Source organism: Trichosurus vulpecula, chromosome 1, assembly GCF_011100635.1.
Source record: "Trichosurus vulpecula isolate mTriVul1 chromosome 1, mTriVul1.pri, whole genome shotgun sequence".
NCBI lineage: Eukaryota > Metazoa > Chordata > Mammalia > Diprotodontia > Phalangeridae > Trichosurus > Trichosurus vulpecula.
In genome coordinates this window covers 548278622-548294224 of record NC_050573.1, presented here as the reverse complement: position 1 = coordinate 548294224, position 15603 = coordinate 548278622, and the positions used below count along the sequence as shown (strand labels likewise).

The 15603-nt window shown below is 47.1% G+C and overlaps 2 protein-coding genes across 3 annotated transcripts; one reads left to right on the top strand and one right to left on the bottom strand.

Annotated features, from left to right (window-relative positions):
• The first annotated feature begins 2249 nt into the window (after positions 1–2249).
• Positions 2250–10310, top strand: MAPK7 (mitogen-activated protein kinase 7). Of its 2 annotated transcripts, none has more exons than XM_036741615.1 (7): positions 2250–2294; positions 2922–3181; positions 4607–4772; positions 5147–6213; positions 6367–6935; positions 7244–7377; positions 9817–10310. In XM_036741615.1, the coding sequence occupies exons 2-7, from the start codon at positions 2941–2943 to the stop codon at positions 9968–9970; spliced, it is 2331 nt and encodes a 776-aa protein (XP_036597510.1). In that variant the 5' UTR covers positions 2250–2294; positions 2922–2940; the 3' UTR covers positions 9971–10310. The 2 variants fall into 2 exon arrangements, with proteins under 2 accessions (XP_036597510.1, XP_036597509.1); XM_036741614.1 differs by lacking the exon at positions 2250–2294 and adding an exon at positions 2318–2589.
• MFAP4 (microfibril associated protein 4) lies at positions 9694–15281 on the bottom strand. Its single transcript, XM_036741616.1, has 7 exons — positions 15267–15281; positions 14570–14615; positions 14073–14148; positions 13475–13629; positions 12969–13065; positions 12638–12820; positions 9694–12139 (listed from the first exon to the last, which is right to left on the bottom strand). The coding sequence occupies exons 2-7, from the start codon at positions 14573–14575 to the stop codon at positions 11892–11894; spliced, it is 765 nt and encodes a 254-aa protein (XP_036597511.1). The 5' UTR covers positions 14576–14615; positions 15267–15281; the 3' UTR covers positions 9694–11891.
• Positions 15282–15603: the final 322 nt, after the last annotated feature.

Here is a 15603-nt window from a genome sequence, read left to right as displayed (position 1 = left end):
CTATGACTGAAGGACCTGAAGCATTCTGAGTACTTGTAGAGCTTTTCACCTGTATGTGTACACTGATGCTGGACCAGAGTGGACATCTGCCGGAAACTTTTTTCCACATTCTTCTTGCTGGAATGAGATGACTGGTGAACCACGAGCTTGGACCAGTGGCTGAGGCTTTTCCCACAGATGTTACAAATGTCGGGCCAAGTGTGGAAGTAGGCAGCAGAAGCTGAGTGAGGGGAGGGGCTGGTGGGACCCAATGCCACTCATCAGGGCAAGGATTTAGGGTCCCAGAAGGATGTTCAAAGAATTCTGTAGTCAAGGGACTATGATTCACTTCCTCTAGGATGTCTATCTGCAAAAAAAAAAATGTAGTTAAGACCTTGTACAGGAATAAAAAGCTTTGGGCTTCCAAGATTTGAATAAAGGTGGGAAAACAACTGATTTGAGTAAAAGGAGAATGGATGGAAAGAATTATTAGTTAGAAGATAAGATCTGAATTATTATGTTTTGAAGTCTCAAAGCCTAGGAAAAGATCTAAGTAGTTGGAATTAGCAGAAAGTATACTGAAGAGGAGGAGTGAACTGAAGCTCAGAGAACAAGACCATAGATACACCCTAATTCCAAAGCCATTGATCTTAGCAAGTTCTCATGTTAGTTACAAGAATGCTGGCTAGACCCCCTGAAGCAGTAGTAGTAGTCAGAGTAGAAGCCTATGACGATCCAGAGCTATCTGGCCCCTCTCCTATTTCCCTCAATGTTCCTGTTTCCTATATCCTTCTCCCAAACCTAGAACCCCTCCCTGCCCTGCACATATACTGGGGTACTTACCGACCCAGGAGAGCTAGAACTCGGAAGGAAGAAAGCAAGGATGACAATAACTGCTTGGAAAAGGAGGGAGTATGGGGAGGGAGAGCGTTCTGGAGCTGAGTTTTAGGATCCCTGGCCTTGAGTTGCCAATTCAGGTTGGGCAACCCAGATTCCAGGTGTGCAAAGCAAACAGGAACCCTCTACTGTATATGGCCCGGAACAGGAAGTTGTCATTTGTCCCATCCAAGCCTCTCTAGGATCCCAACGTGTCAGAGCCTCTGTGATTTTAACTTTCTATTTGGAGAAGTGAGGGCTGAGATGGGGCTGGTCTGGGAAGGAAGATCAGGAATCATGTGTTCCTGTGCTCATTTACTATACCATCCCTTCCAGCACCTAGCACAACTCCATGCAAAACAGCAGGAGCCCACTAAAGACTTTAGGGAATGGAGATATGTGAGACTGAAAGAAACTGTTTATAGGTTTTCCACCCTATCTACATTCCAGGAACCCTGGGGCTACACCATTACCAGTTGGACGCCTGTCTCAGCTATCAAACATCCTACCACTCACTCTAATGCCCCCTATACTACGGAAGTACAGAGAGGCGACATGGTATAGCGTAAGTGGCATTGATCTGGGAGTCAAAAAATAGAATTGGATTCTATAGTGTTGGCTCTGCGATTGTTTGATTTGGGGGAATTCACAAGCTCTCTTGGGGTCTCAGTTTCCACATCTGTAAAATGATGGACTTGGCCAGTTACCAATAGTCTCCAACTTCAGTCCTAGTCCCTATCACATATATTACCAATTAAGATCTCATATTTGGGGAGAGGTTGAAATGGAAGAAATGCTCCAGGACTAATCCAGCTCCAGCAGGATGCAGGGAAACGCCTTCAAGCCCTGATGCCAATCTGACACTTCATTAACCATTCCAGCTAAAAAGCTCCCTCCCCTCGTAGCACATTCCAGGCACCACTCCAGCTGCCGGTTACTCAAGCAACCACACTGGGCATGCGCAAGCTCAAGCGGAAAAACAAAATCACTCTTCCCTTCCTTTCCCTTCCTCATTCACGCCTACTCCCTTCCTGTTCGCATCCTTTCCTTTTTCTTCCCAATTCCACAACTAGCCCGGCTTTTTCATTCACATTCGCCCCGCCCCCAAGCTCTGCGACTCTCGTTGAACGGCTGCGCAAAGCAGAGCTACTGATGGACCAAGGAGAAACAGGAGGCGGGGTTTCTTGAACAGTCGCCAAGGAAACGGATTGAGCGCCCCTTGGGTCCTTCCCTAATGTCCCGCCCATGCGTTTCTGGGAGCCGCTGTGATTGGTTTAGATCAGCTTAGCGTCGTGTCCTCCGAGCACCTCCCCCCTCCCTAAGACTATGATTGACAGACTGACCACATTGTTCAATTTCCCTCCTCTCGAACCTTCCCATTTCTCTGGCTACAGGAACGAGCTCTGATTGGCTGTTAGAAGCTCGAGCCACATCACCTGGTACGTTTTCCATTCCCGGGCCCAGAGAGGCCCGTGCGGGTCTCTTGGGTGGGTAGTCTGGGGGCGCGCGCGCCCATTTGAAGCTGCGTGAACCCCTTGGGCGGATCCCTCCAGCCCGCTCCAGGAGCTAGGTTCTCCGCCCCATTTCCCCTTTCCCTTGCCGGCCTCCGATAGGATAAAGCGAACCGAGTAGGTGGGGATTTGGAGGGGACAGGCCTTCGATTGGGTGTGAGGGAATAGGCGTGGCCAGAGGGGGTGGGGAAGGAGCTCAGCCCTGAGGTGGCGGCTGCTGTGGGTAAGTGAGAGGGTGACCCCAGGTAAACCTTTTACCCGCCCCTCCCCACCTACATATCCTCCTCATAACTGAGAATCTGGAGATGTCAGGAACCCAACACCCCCGGAGAGAGCGCAGAGGTGGCAGGAATCGGGGTGGGGAGGGCGGCTAGGAGTGGGGGGGCAGCCCATTTGCCGGGATCGCGGCCCCTCCCCCTCAGCCTCCGGTGCTCACCGATCTTCCCCCTTTCGTGTGCGCGCCCTCCCGGGGCTCGCCCCCCACCCCTGTTCTTGCCCCGTCCCCGGCGCGCTCCTGCCCCAGCCCCGCCTTTCGTGTTTTTCTTGCCCCTTCAGCCCTGAGCCCCGGGCCGCCATGGCCGAGCCCCGGAAGGAGGAGGAGGAGGAGGAAGAGGAGGGGGGCGCTGGGGGTCGCCCTGAGGCCGGGAAGGCGGAGCCTCCCAACCCAGGGGCCTCAGTGGTGGCCAAGAACCTGGCGCTGCTCAAAGCCCGCTCCTTCGACGTGACTTTCGAGGTGGGGGATGAATACGAGATCATCGAGACCATTGGTACCGGAGCCTACGGCGTGGTCTCCTCCGCCCGGCGCCGTCTCACAGGTGAGCTGCGTGTCACCTGTGACCCAAGGGGCTGCCTTGGCCAATTGCTCATCACCCATCGGCCATCTGTCCATCCAGCCACCTATCCAGCCACTCACCCATTGGTCTGTCCACTCACCCACCCATCCATCCATCCACTCACCCACCTGTCAGTCCATCTACCCACCCACTCACCCACCTACTCACCCACCTCTCTGTCAGTCCATCCATCTATCTACCTCCCCACTGGTCTGTCCATCCATGCACCCATCCATCTATCACCTATCCAACCATCCATCTACCTACTCATCCATCCATCCATCTGCCTACCCACCCAGCCATCTGTCCAGGCATCTATCCATCCCTTCATCCATCCATCCCCAGGGGAAGTAGTCTTCCACATTTAATTTCCCAGCAGTTCTATGAGAATCTTAGCTTTGGGGAACTTATTTCATATATTTTATTTTACTTTTTTTGAGTATATATGCTACTGTCTTACAGCCTTTGGAATATGAGGTCCTGGAGTGCCCTGGACCATTTTGTGTTTGTCATTGTATTGTGTCTCCCTCACCCCACTCCTCATGCCTTCTTCCCTACTTGGTGAATAGTGTACTTGTAGAATGAACCAGTGAAATGATAGATTTATTCCTGGCTAGCTTATTGAGCTCTTCCCACTTCTCAGAGTGTTCCCTGGCTTTCTTCACAATAGCCTTTGAAGTAAGTAAGATATGTTTGTATCTGTGTATGTATATGTACATATATATATATATATATATATATACACATACCTATATACCTATACCTACCTATATGTCCATATACATATATACATATATGTGTATCTAATATGTATACATACATATATTTAAATAGCTATCCCCAGATGATTTCCAGAGAAATGTGACTTGCCTGGAGGTCACATCTAGCGAGTAACAGCTCAGGAACTAGAGGACAGGCCTCCTAACTCCTACACCAGGGTGTAAACCATTGAGGAAGGTGGGAACCTAGGATAATGGGGAAAAGGAAGGAAACAAGCATTTATTAAGTACCTGCTCTGTGCCAGGCACTGTGCTAAGCCCTTTACAGATATCATTTCACTTGTTGCTCGTAATAATCCTGTAGATGTTATCATCCCCTTGTGCCGGTTGAAGAAACTGAAGTAGACAGAAGTTAAGTGACTTGCACAGGCTGATAGCTAATAAGTGTCTAAGGCTAGATTTGAAAGGAGGTCTTCTTGACTCCAGGCTCAGTGCTCAATCTGTTGCACCACCTAGCTGAAAAAGATCAGTATCTGAACCAGAGACAAGCTGGGCCACTGGATGGAGAAATGTTGGTAGAGAACTTTAGCTTCTTTGCTATAGATATATCAGACTCTATGTATCATATGTAGATATAGATATATGAGACTGAAAGCAGTGTAGCTGACCTTTCTTTTTCTCTCTCAAGGCCAACAGGTAGCCATCAAGAAGATCCCTAATGCTTTTGATGTAGTAACCAATGCCAAGCGGACCCTCCGGGAGCTGAAGATCCTTAAACACTTTAAGCACGACAATATCATTGCCATCAAGGACATTCTGAAGCCCACTGTGCCATATGGGGAATTCAAATCTGTGTAAGGAATAGAACTGGTAGGGTGGCTTTGGAGGTTAGGGTCAGTGTAGTATCTTGAAGTGAGGATCATAGTACCTGAGTTATAAGTGAACAGATGAGTTTCATGGAATAGAGGTTGTCAGGACACCTTGACACAACAAATAGCAATTGGAAGAGACAGATTTCTGTGATGGGCTATGAGGCATTTCTCAAGGAAACAAGTCCGTGATGTTCCCAGGAAGAGTTAAAACTGTAGACCCTCCTCAAGTCCACTGGGAAATAGCCAGTTACTCTTGGGGGAATCTGATCCTGGAGATAAGGCCTGAGGTAGAATGATAGGTTGGGAAAGGAAAGCTAAGTACTGCAGTGCCTAAGTCTTTTTACTCTCTATCTCAGTTATGTTGTCCTGGACTTGATGGAGAGTGATTTACACCAGATCATCCACTCCTCCCAGCCACTCACCTTGGAGCATGTACGCTACTTCTTGTACCAGCTGCTTAGAGGACTTAAGTATATGCACTCAGCCCAGGTGATCCACCGTGACCTCAAACCCTCCAACCTGCTGGTGAATGAAAACTGTGAGCTGAAAATAGGGGACTTCGGCATGGCTCGGGGCCTTTGCACTTCCCCAGCTGAGCATCAGTACTTCATGACAGAATATGTTGCCACACGCTGGTACCGTGCCCCTGAGCTCATGCTCTCTCTGCATGAGTACACACAAGCCATCGACTTATGGTCTGTGGGATGCATTTTTGGAGAGATGCTGGCTCGACGACAGCTCTTTCCAGGCAAGAACTATGTTCACCAGCTTCAGCTGATCATGACGGTGTTGGGGACTCCATCACCATCTGTGATCCAGGCTGTAGGGGCTGAGCGGGTACGTGCCTACATCCAGAGTTTGCCTCCACGTCAACCAGTGCCCTGGGAGACAGTATACCCAGGTGCTGACCGGCAAGCACTGTCACTTCTGGGCTCTATGTTGCGCTTTGAGCCTGGTGCTCGGATCTCAGCTGCAGCTGCCTTGCGCCACCCCTTCCTAGCCAAGTACCATGACCCTGATGATGAGCCAGACTGTGCCCCACCTTTTGATTTTGCCTTTGACCGGGAGGCCCTGACCCGTGAACGAATAAAAGAGGCCATTGTGGCTGAGATTGGCGACTTTCATGCCCGACGTGAGGGAATCCGCCAGCAGATCCGTTTCCAGCCCTTATTGCAGCCTGTGGCTGGAGAACAATGCTGCCCTGATGTGGAGATGCCCAGTCCCCAAGGACCTGGTTCAGATTGTGCCATGGAGTCACCACCTCCAGCCCTACCTCCCTCTGGACCTACGTCCAACACCATAGACTTGACCTCCTCTCAACCTCCTCTACATACTGGAGATCCAGCCCCACCTAAAAAAGAAGGGGCCATCTCAGACAATACCAAAGCTGCTCTCAAGGCTGCCTTAAGGAACCGGCTTAAAGGTGAAAGAAGGAAGCATGGGTAGAGGGAGCATGATAGAATAGAAATGAGCATAGGAATGGGAGAGCCAGTTGCAGAATTTGGTGGTGGTATTGGGTATAGCTAGATCCTTGGGTGCAGCAAGCTCCTCATTTTCCTGCCCTACTCTCATGCAGATGGTCCCAGTGCACCCCTAGAAGCCCCTGAGCCACGAAAGCCAGTAACAGCCCAAGAGCGGCAGAGGGAGCGGGAGGAGAAGAGAAGGCGCCGGCAGGAGCGAGCCAAGGAGCGAGAGAAACGACAGAAGGAGAGAGAACGCAAAGAAAGGGGTGTAGGGGCAGGGGGTGGTCCCTCTGGTGATCCCCTGGCTGGGCTGGTGCTGAGTGACAATGACCGAAGCTTATTAGAACGTTGGACTCGCATGGCCCAGCCTCCAGCTCCACCCCCTGGACCAGCAGCACCTACCCCACCACCCCCAGCCCCTCCTCCAGGACCTGCCCCTCAACTTGCTGGCCCTGCTCCACTCCCAGCTACTATCTCATCTGGTCTCCAGGCTCCAGTTACACCTCTTCCAGTCCCCCAACCATTGGTTCCACCTCCTAGCCTTCCTGGCCCCACCCCCACAGGAACCATGCCTTACTTTCCATCTGGCCCACCCCCATCAGATCTAGGGGGATCCCATCAGGCTCCCACTTCAGAGTCACCAGATGTGAACTTGGTGACTCAGCAGCTATCTAAGTCACAGGTAAGGAGAGAGATTGAGAGGTATCTTGGTTAAGGCCATGGCGACTAAGTTCAGTCAGCACACCTTGAGTGTGATTTCAGATTAGTAGAAAGGGATTGAGTTTGAAGGTAGGATTTGGGATTCCTTTGGATTTTCTTAGAAAGGTATAGTGAAGATAAAGGAAGATTCACTGGGTGTGTCTACAGAGATGTGGAAATTCCAGCTGAGGAGTGGAGGTGAATGTGGGTTCTTCACAATACTCTTGAAAAGAGAATAGATTATAATAACCACCTGAGCTTAAGTTTGTCCGTCTCCCTCTCTTTCTGCAGGTGGATGATCTATTGCCCCCTGTTTTCTCGGGAACCCCAAAGGGCAGTGGGGCTGGCTATGGAGTTGGCTTTGATTTGGAGGAATTCCTCAATCAGTCTTTTGATATGGGTGTGGCTGATGGGCCTCCTGACAGGTGAGTGAGGATGTGGCTTGAGAGGGGATTGAGAAGACAAGGCTAACTAGAGAAGCAATCTTGGAGAATTAGGCAGGGATCCTAAGTCCGAGGGTTCTTAATCTATTTTGTGTTACCGTCTGCAGCACAGTCTAGTGGAGGCTGTAGATCCCTTCTCGGAGTAATGTTTTTAAATATACGCAGGTCTCGCCTTACTTAAATTGACATTATATAAATTCTAAATTCTGAAAGAAATCTGCATTCCAAAAATTATGAAAATTCCTTATGCAAAACAGATCCTGTGAAATAAGACGTATGTTACAGGCAGCATAAATGGTGGTGGGAAGCTGAGAATCCTCTCTTAAGTCAGTTCTCGTGAGTCTGCAGACAGTGAGTGATAATGTGCCTTTCCCTGTGTTCAGTAATTATCCTTATATTTTCACCATGGCTGGCAGCAAACATGCGCTTGAGGGGAAAAATGAACCATCTTGTAAATGTAAGCCAATAGACTTGGAAATGAAAATGAAAATAATTAGAAAATATGAACAGGGACAAAAATTGTCATTGATTGCACGTGAACTTAGTCTTGCGATGTCAATTGTGAACACCATTGTGAAGATGCTTCTTGGATAAAGGAGCACACAAAAGGCATGCTTCCATTAAGATGACTTATCTGCTGAAACAAAGGTGCTAGTCTAGAAATGGAGAAACTATTAACTGTGTGGACAGAAGACCAATGTCAGAAGAATATTCCTTTAAGCTTGATAAAATTCAAGCTAAGACTCGAAGCTTCTTTGAAGGCAAAAGGTAAAATAACCTGAAGGAACACAGGCATTTACAACAAGCAGTGGTTGGTTTGCACAGTTGTAGAATTTCATAATGTACAAGTGTCAGGAGAAGCTGCTAGTGCAGATATTGAAGCAGCAAAAAAGTTCCCAGAGTTCTTGCAAAAAAAAATAAGAAATGAAGGTCCCTACTTGCTAGAGCAGATCTTTAATGCAGACAGAACTGGCCTATTTTATCAAAGAATGCCGTCTTGAGCCCGCATTTCAGTGGAGGAAAAATTATGCCAGGGCATAGAGCTTTGAAAAATAGAATAACTCTTCTGCTTGGAGAGAATGCATCTGGGACTTGCAAAGTAAAACCTGTTCTTGTGTACCACTCAGAAAATCCCAGAAGAGTGAATCAGCAAGGCAACCCATCTGTGCATTATTTCACTAACCCTAAGACACCCTAAGATAATCCCTATCATCTTTGAGTAACAGTTTTCTCTAAGTCAGGGAGTTTTTATAATGATAATGGTATTCCTTTCAAGATCCTACTTATTTTGGATAATGCCCTAGATCACCCTCCCCATCTGGATAATTTTAATTTAAATGTAAAAGTAGTCTACCTTCCCCCTAACACTACCTTACATTTGCCCAGGCAATTGCAGCTTTGGTAGCCGATAAGGACCTGACATTGAGAGATTTCTGGAAGTCCTATAATATTTGCTATGCAATCCTGAATATTGCTAAGGCATGGGAAGATGTAACAGAGATGTATGAAGAGAGTTTGGAAAAAAAAAAAAGTAACCATAGTTCATTCCTGATTTTTGTGGATTTGAAGAAGTAACAGGATTATAAAATTAGCGTGAGAGTTGGAGCTAGAAGTGGATGTGGATGATGTAAAGGAGTTGATTGAGCTTCATAGAGAAGAGCGGTCATCTGATTGGCTAGTTGCAAAGATTGTAGAAGAAAAGAGGGAAGCTTCAGAACTGTAGTGGAGCCAGAAAGGTTCACAGTGAAACAGTTGGCAGAAGCATTTCATCATTTGAGTGAATTTTTTGCTTGTCTTAAAAAGATGGATCTAAATACTTCAAGATTTTTAAAAGTTCAAAGACTAGTTGGAGAGCATATTGCTAGCTATCAGTATACAAGGAAAAAAAGTCTCTGTCCAAACATCTCTCGATAGCGTCATTAAAAAATGTTGTGCAGCCAACCACTAATGATAAAGGCTGGGCATAGTGGGTGGGGAAGGAATAACAGATGGCACACCTATGTTAATTTTACAGTACTGTGCATACTTTATCATTAACTTTACCTTTCAGTTTCATAATTCTGTTTGTTATCCTGGCACAGTACTTAATATGTCTGTACTTGATGATTTTTGTAAATATATTATTTTGTGTATGTCTGTTATATAGGCTAAGTGAAGTGAGTGGATAAGGGCAAATTCACATTACCCAAAAATCAATTTACATAGAGGTCTGTGGAACAGTCCACTTCTGTAAAGCGAGAATTGTGTGTATGTAAAATAAAAATATATAAGATTACAAAGGAAACCAATTCAGAGTCATTAACATATTAAAACAAAAGTTTACTGACCCAGGTTAAGGACTCTTACTCTAAGGTATGGGTTGTAACTTGACCTTGCTGATTAATATTCTCTTCCTTTCTCTGTTCTCTTCTCTTCCTGTAGCCAAACAGACTCAGCCCCCCTGTCAGCCTCTCTGCTTACTGATTGGTTAGAAGGGCATGGGATGAACCCAGCTGACATTGAGTCTCTACAACGTGAGATCCAAATGGACTCTCCTATGCTGCTGGCTGACCTGCCTGATCTTCAGGAACCTTGAGGACCAGGCATTAAAAAACCAGGCTCAAGCTGGGGACAGGGGAACAAGATCCTTCAGTTTAGGTCGAAGGCAGGGTCTAGAAAGGAAGCCCCAAAAGCCTAAGAATCCATGTTTTGATGGGGAGAATAGGATCACCAATTTATTCTCCAGGTTCATCTCAAGTTCACCGTACAACCTTAGGTGTAAGCCTCAGTATCTGTAAAACTCTGGGGAAATTAGGAGGGCCCAGGAAGTTCTGTTGCCTATCACTTCTCAGAGCTGCCACTTCCAGTATTGAATTTTTTTTTATTTTTTACATTCCTGTTGTTGTGGGACCAGTGAAATATAAGATTGATCCTTTCTTCTGTCTCCAAGTGTCATTTTGGGAATTGAGGGAAACATTTGCAAGGGTGAACATTGGAAGAGCAGGACGCCTGGTCTTAGGAGCCATTTGAAAGTCTAGCAAATTCTTTCAAGCCATCAACAGAAGAAACAGTTTCTTTAGATTGGGTATTCCTGTAGGTTTATTGACAAATTGTGGCTTCCATTTTGCTGTTTCTGTAGCTAGTCTACACATCCTATCTCTTTTCCACTTTGTGCTCCCAGCAGACTGCTGTAGAGGTAAGTTCTGTTCTCTTGTCTGAAAGGCACGTAGGACCTGCTGACTGAGAGTAGACCTAAGATATTTATGTTAAGATAGTTTCATCCCAACAGTGAGCCATGCACTTGGTTGGATGGGGTGGGATGACTGGACCTTATACATTTTTATCAATAGTGTACAATATAAACTGGGAAATAGAACAGAAAGCAACTAACCAGCTTTGAGGGAATGAAGGAGCTCAGGCACAGCTGGCACTGGAGTGTGGCCCTTTCTGATACTCCCCTCAGAAATGAAATAAGGTTTCAGGAAAGGATGTGATGACAATAGTGGATTCTAGGGCAGGGGAGTTAGCAGCCATTATACATAAACCACAGAGTGGAGTTGGCTCTGTAGTGGGACATAGCAACAGCTCATTATGACAGCACGACATTAGCTGGCCCCAGAGTAAAGAATTGACAACTGAGGAAGACTGCCAAAGGCAGCTGGCTCCAGGTTGGAATTTAAGAGACCACAGCTGATGAACCAGTGACTCTTCAGTGACCCCAAAGACAATCATAATCCTAAGTGACAAAACAACGATTTCTGGGGTAAGTACGTAGTCATATCTGAGTATGATAAGCCAAACCAAGCTGGTTTCTTGGATAGTCTATGGGCACAACTCATTAGAGAAATCAAGGGCATGGTTAGTAAACAACCCTACTTGGATGACAAGAGGTTAACAGTTGGTTCATTCAGCCTCTTTAGGGAGGGAGCTACACTATGTATTATAATGGCCCTTAGGTTAGATATGGTGTTAGCTGGACATAACAGTACACAAGATCTGGAGTAGGGTTAACAGCATCTGAGTAATAGCTAATTTTTGGTAGGTTTGGGTTTTTTGGTCTAGACCTCTACATTCATTGATGTGGGGGATTTCCTGTAAAGAAAGTCCCATTCTTGTAGATAGATAATTTATCTGTAACTGAGGCAGAGGGAGTTGTCTTTGGGCACAGTTTACATGACTTAATCAGGATAATCTAGGTAGTGTGTGTTAGAGAAAGGACTTGAACCCAGGTCTTCCTAACTTCCCAATCCAGGGCTGCCCTGTATGCAATACACCACTCTCCTCATTGATATCTGGACCTAAAAATGAGTTAGATCTAGGTGGGACCGACAACGGCTGAGTAAAAGACAAAGGCCATTAACTTGGGAACCAGAAGTAAGTGCTGACTGACAAATAGCAACAATACAAGGTAGGGGAGTCAGTAGAAAAATGAATAGCCACAGAAGCCAATAGCTGAATAGAGAGCTGAGTGAAAGATGAGAGTGAAGGCTATAATTCTTATAAAAGGGGTGCTGCCCTCAGATACGGCGGATCTTCATCTCAGTGCGCTTAAGGGAGTAATAGAATCCTTTCCACTGGGCCCAGTTGATACCATTGGCATAGGAAACATGGGTCCCCCCCAGATAGAAACCATTGAGATTTGCAAAGTGACAGCTCCGGAACCAGAAGGCTCCAGATGAGAGGGCTGCACAATTCTGCACAAATTGGTCCTGGTCCTTGTCAAAGGTAGAGAATTTCTGGCCACTGTGGTAGGAAAGAGAATCACCTGGGAAGAAGGGAGGAGAGGAGAGCATAGGTTGGGGGATTGTAAAGAGTGAATGGATATGGGTGGGGAATGACTATAGTAGGATATGAAAATGAGATCTACATAACATGGGAAACTGGGGGCAAGGGGAGGATAGTTGCCTACCCCACCCCTTGCCAGATTTTAGACAAATGTGCCTTCTGAAATTACAAGGGAAACATCTGCTCTATGGTGGGGGAGAGGGAAGGAGAAGGCTTGGAGCAAAGCTGACTATAGCTTCCATTTGGTGCCAAGGCTGAGGCTGAAGTTTGGCTCTGGCTCAGCTGTGGATTCTGCCAGATATGGGAGGGGAAGATGGGTGGGACCTTAGAGGGAATGTGAGGGCCTCAGGCTTGGGGACCAATCTGGTAGTGCCAGCTTCTATTCACCTCTCCTTCCCGAGGGCCCTTGTCTTCGAGTAACTAAAACTGGGGAATAGCAGGGAAATGGTCAAGAGGAATGGAGACAGTTGAGTGTTACCTGCTCCCCCGTCTTCAAAGCCAGTCACGTAGAGAGTGTAGCCATCTTCCTCTGCGTTGACGGCATTGGGAGAAATAGAGAATTCTGTGTACTTGGCATAGGCTGTATTGTTCTCAAAGTCTTCCAAATCTACACGCAGCTCATACTTCTGCTTCAGAGTCAGGAGGTGGATGTTCTTTAGCCCTAAAAGGCCAAGGGAGGTTAGGAGCCAGTCAGTCTTCCAATGCCCCCACCCTAGAATTCAAATAATCAGTCCCTGGCAGTCTCTCAGTCTCCCCACCCTTCCCAGACGATGTCTGCCCTCCAGGCCCCAGTTCTCTTTTCACCTTACCCAGCCAGTACTCTCCATCAGCTCGTCCAAAGCCCAGCTTGTAGTCATTCCAGCCCCTGAAAAAGCTGACAGAGCCATTGAATCTCTTCTGGAAAACCTGGAGCAAAGAAAGTGGAAAGCTGGACTGAGCAAAGCCTGATAGGGGGTAGGGAGTATGGGTATTGTTTGGAATTGACTCTGGTACTCCTTGAATCAATTCCCATTTTCGAGTTTTTCTTCTCTTACAGGTCCCTCCTCAACAGCATCTTGTTCTCTCTATTAAGTGCCCCAATTTTCTAAGGCTTTCCTCTCTTCAACCCAGTTTCCCTGAGCTTCCTTCTTATAGAATCCAAAAGTCAGAGCCAGAAGTGACCTTAGAGCTCATCTAGTACAATTCTCATTTTATAGATGAAGGAATAGGGATCCAAAGCAATTAAGGGACTGGCTTGAGATCACACAGCTTAAAACTGCTGTCTCCATTTCTAGCCTCCCTGCCCTGTGACATCTCAGCAACTCTCCTGTCTTACCGTCCATTTGCCCTCCTCAGTGCTCATATCACAGAAGACTGGCACGGGAACACTGGGTCCTGAGGGGTAGATAAGGTAAACCCCATCGGTTCGGTAACCCTGAGCGTAGATATCATCACAGTCTAGGGGCTGCTGTGCACAAGGCTTTTCCAGGGCTAAGAGACAGAAAACAAAGAGTATCAGTTGCTATTCTCTGAGTTGAGCTAATTTTCAGCCCCCATACTGGTTTTCTCTGGGGCTGGAAAATCTTGCTTTTTTATAAATCCAAAGAGCTAAAAGAGATCATGTTTTCCCAAACCTGTCATTTTGCCACTGAACCTACTTAGGCACAGAGTTCCTCAGCTAGTCAGTGACAGAGTTGAGATTTGAACCTCTGTCTCCTGATTGCTAGTGCATTGCACTATCACATTGTCTACCCCTGTTGTCCGTACCACACTCCCACCACTACCCCTAACCAGGTGCATTCTAAGTCCCTGGTTCAGAATTGTCTCCACTCATCCTGTCCCTCTGATTCAAAGGAATGCTTTCCCTGCACTCCCTTGCCCCCTTTTCTCTTCCCGAGTGATTGGGATGTGAATGTCCCTGGTTCGTAGCTTACCATCTCCTCGGATTCCAAGAGACTGGGAGGAGCAGTAGGGAGTATGAAGGAAGAGGAGGAGCAGCAACAGAGAGACCTGGAGAACATAAGACAAACGGTTACATAGACAGGGTCCCTGAAGTTTCCAACATCAACCCTAAGTCAGTTTAGTGTTTTAGGACTTCTTGCTTGAGAGGCAGTATTGTTGCCCCCAAGAAATCTCCTTCCTTTGACTGGAGCTCATTTCCAAAACTCTAATACCCCTGGCCAATTTACCACGCCCCTAAATGATAAGACCTCTTTCCTCCCCAAATTATAAGAGGAAACAACTAGTTCCCACCACTCTTAATTTTATCTCCCTCCAGCATCCTCTGTATCCTCTCAGTTGATTGCACCCACATAAAGGTAGTCATTTCTAATTATGTAAGAGCCTCCCTTGGGTGACGATCCATTCTAAGCCATAATAGCGGTCTATCTGATAGGGGGTTCTGCTCTGGGGCAAAGTTTTTCTCCAATACCTTCATGTTGTCCGCTCAGCTCGGAGGCTGTTCTCTTTCTGCAGTGCTGGGACAGGACAGAGTTATTTGTCTGAGCACCAGCCAGGTCTTCCTAGATCCCTCCCCCCACCCCCTTGTCTGCAATCTCCCCCTCCCCCTTCCCTTACTGAAGCAGGATCAGTTTACACTAGAAGGAGGAGGGGGTCAGGGGTGGGGGTGAGTGGGAATGGGGCCAGTGGGACACCTGGCTCTCATTACAGGCTGTCTGAGAAAAACCACAGCAGACGTTAACTCATTGCTGGACCCAGCGTCCTAGCCCCCCAACTCATGTGTTCCCTTGTACTCCACTTTCCAATCAAGTTAGAGATGCTCTGATCTCCTTTTTTCTAGTTTATCAATCCCACTTCCCGCTCTTGCTCCCAGCTATCCCATTTTAGCCCCTTAAATTCTCCACATCCCTCCCCTTCCCAATGGTTCCCCCTGCAGACATCTGTTTATTTTCTCTTCTTCCTTTTTCATATCTGCATTTAATCAGTCATTTCTCCCCCCTGGGTTTTTGGAAGGGAATGGAGTCTGATGGGGAGAAATGAGGATTTGGAGGTAATATGCCTGAATTCTAGAAAGGGAATTGGAAATAAGATGCCAGGGTTATTTGAGGGGAGTGGAGATTGGGGAAAGATAGGATACCTAATTTGTGAACCTCCGTCTTAGGACTTACCTCTGTCTCTTGGGAACCTAGTAAAGATGGGGTGAGGGGAAGCAGACTGCAGGAGGTTAGAGGGTGAGTGAAGAGGGGTAAAAGGGGCCGAGTTCTGTTTGCTGGCTAGGCTGGGACATTTCTGAGCTGTGAGCACAGATTCTGTCCCCACTCCAGCCGCTGTCTGTCCCCAGTTCCAGCCAGCAGCACCCCCCCCCCATCTCCGTCTCCTTTCTGTGCCCAGTCTTTCTCTCTCTCTCTCTCTCATGGCTTTTCTTCCAGTTTATCCCAGTTAATCCCAGTTTCACACAATTCTTCCATCTTTATACATAATGATGACTTGTTTTGTTACCACTCT

Bases quoted from the DNA above. Each gene is read 5' to 3' on its own strand.
- MAPK7 (XM_036741615.1), top strand. From the start codon at position 2,941: ATGGCCGAGCCCCGGAAGGAGGAGGAGGAGGAGGAAGAGGAGGGGGGC. The intron at 6,214-6,366 runs GTGAAAGAAGGA...ACTCTCATGCAG, and splicing joins CTTAAGGAACCGGCTTAAAG to ATGGTCCCAGTGCACCCCTA. The intron at 6,936-7,243 runs GTAAGGAGAGAG...CTCTTTCTGCAG, and splicing joins AGCAGCTATCTAAGTCACAG to GTGGATGATCTATTGCCCCC.
- MFAP4 (XM_036741616.1), bottom strand. The intron at 13,066-13,474 runs GTAAGACAGGAG...TCTTTGCTCCAG, and splicing joins CTGAGGAGGGCAAATGGACG to GTTTTCCAGAAGAGATTCAA. The intron at 12,140-12,637 runs GTAACACTCAAC...CCTTCTTCCCAG, and splicing joins CTTTGAAGACGGGGGAGCAG to GTGATTCTCTTTCCTACCAC.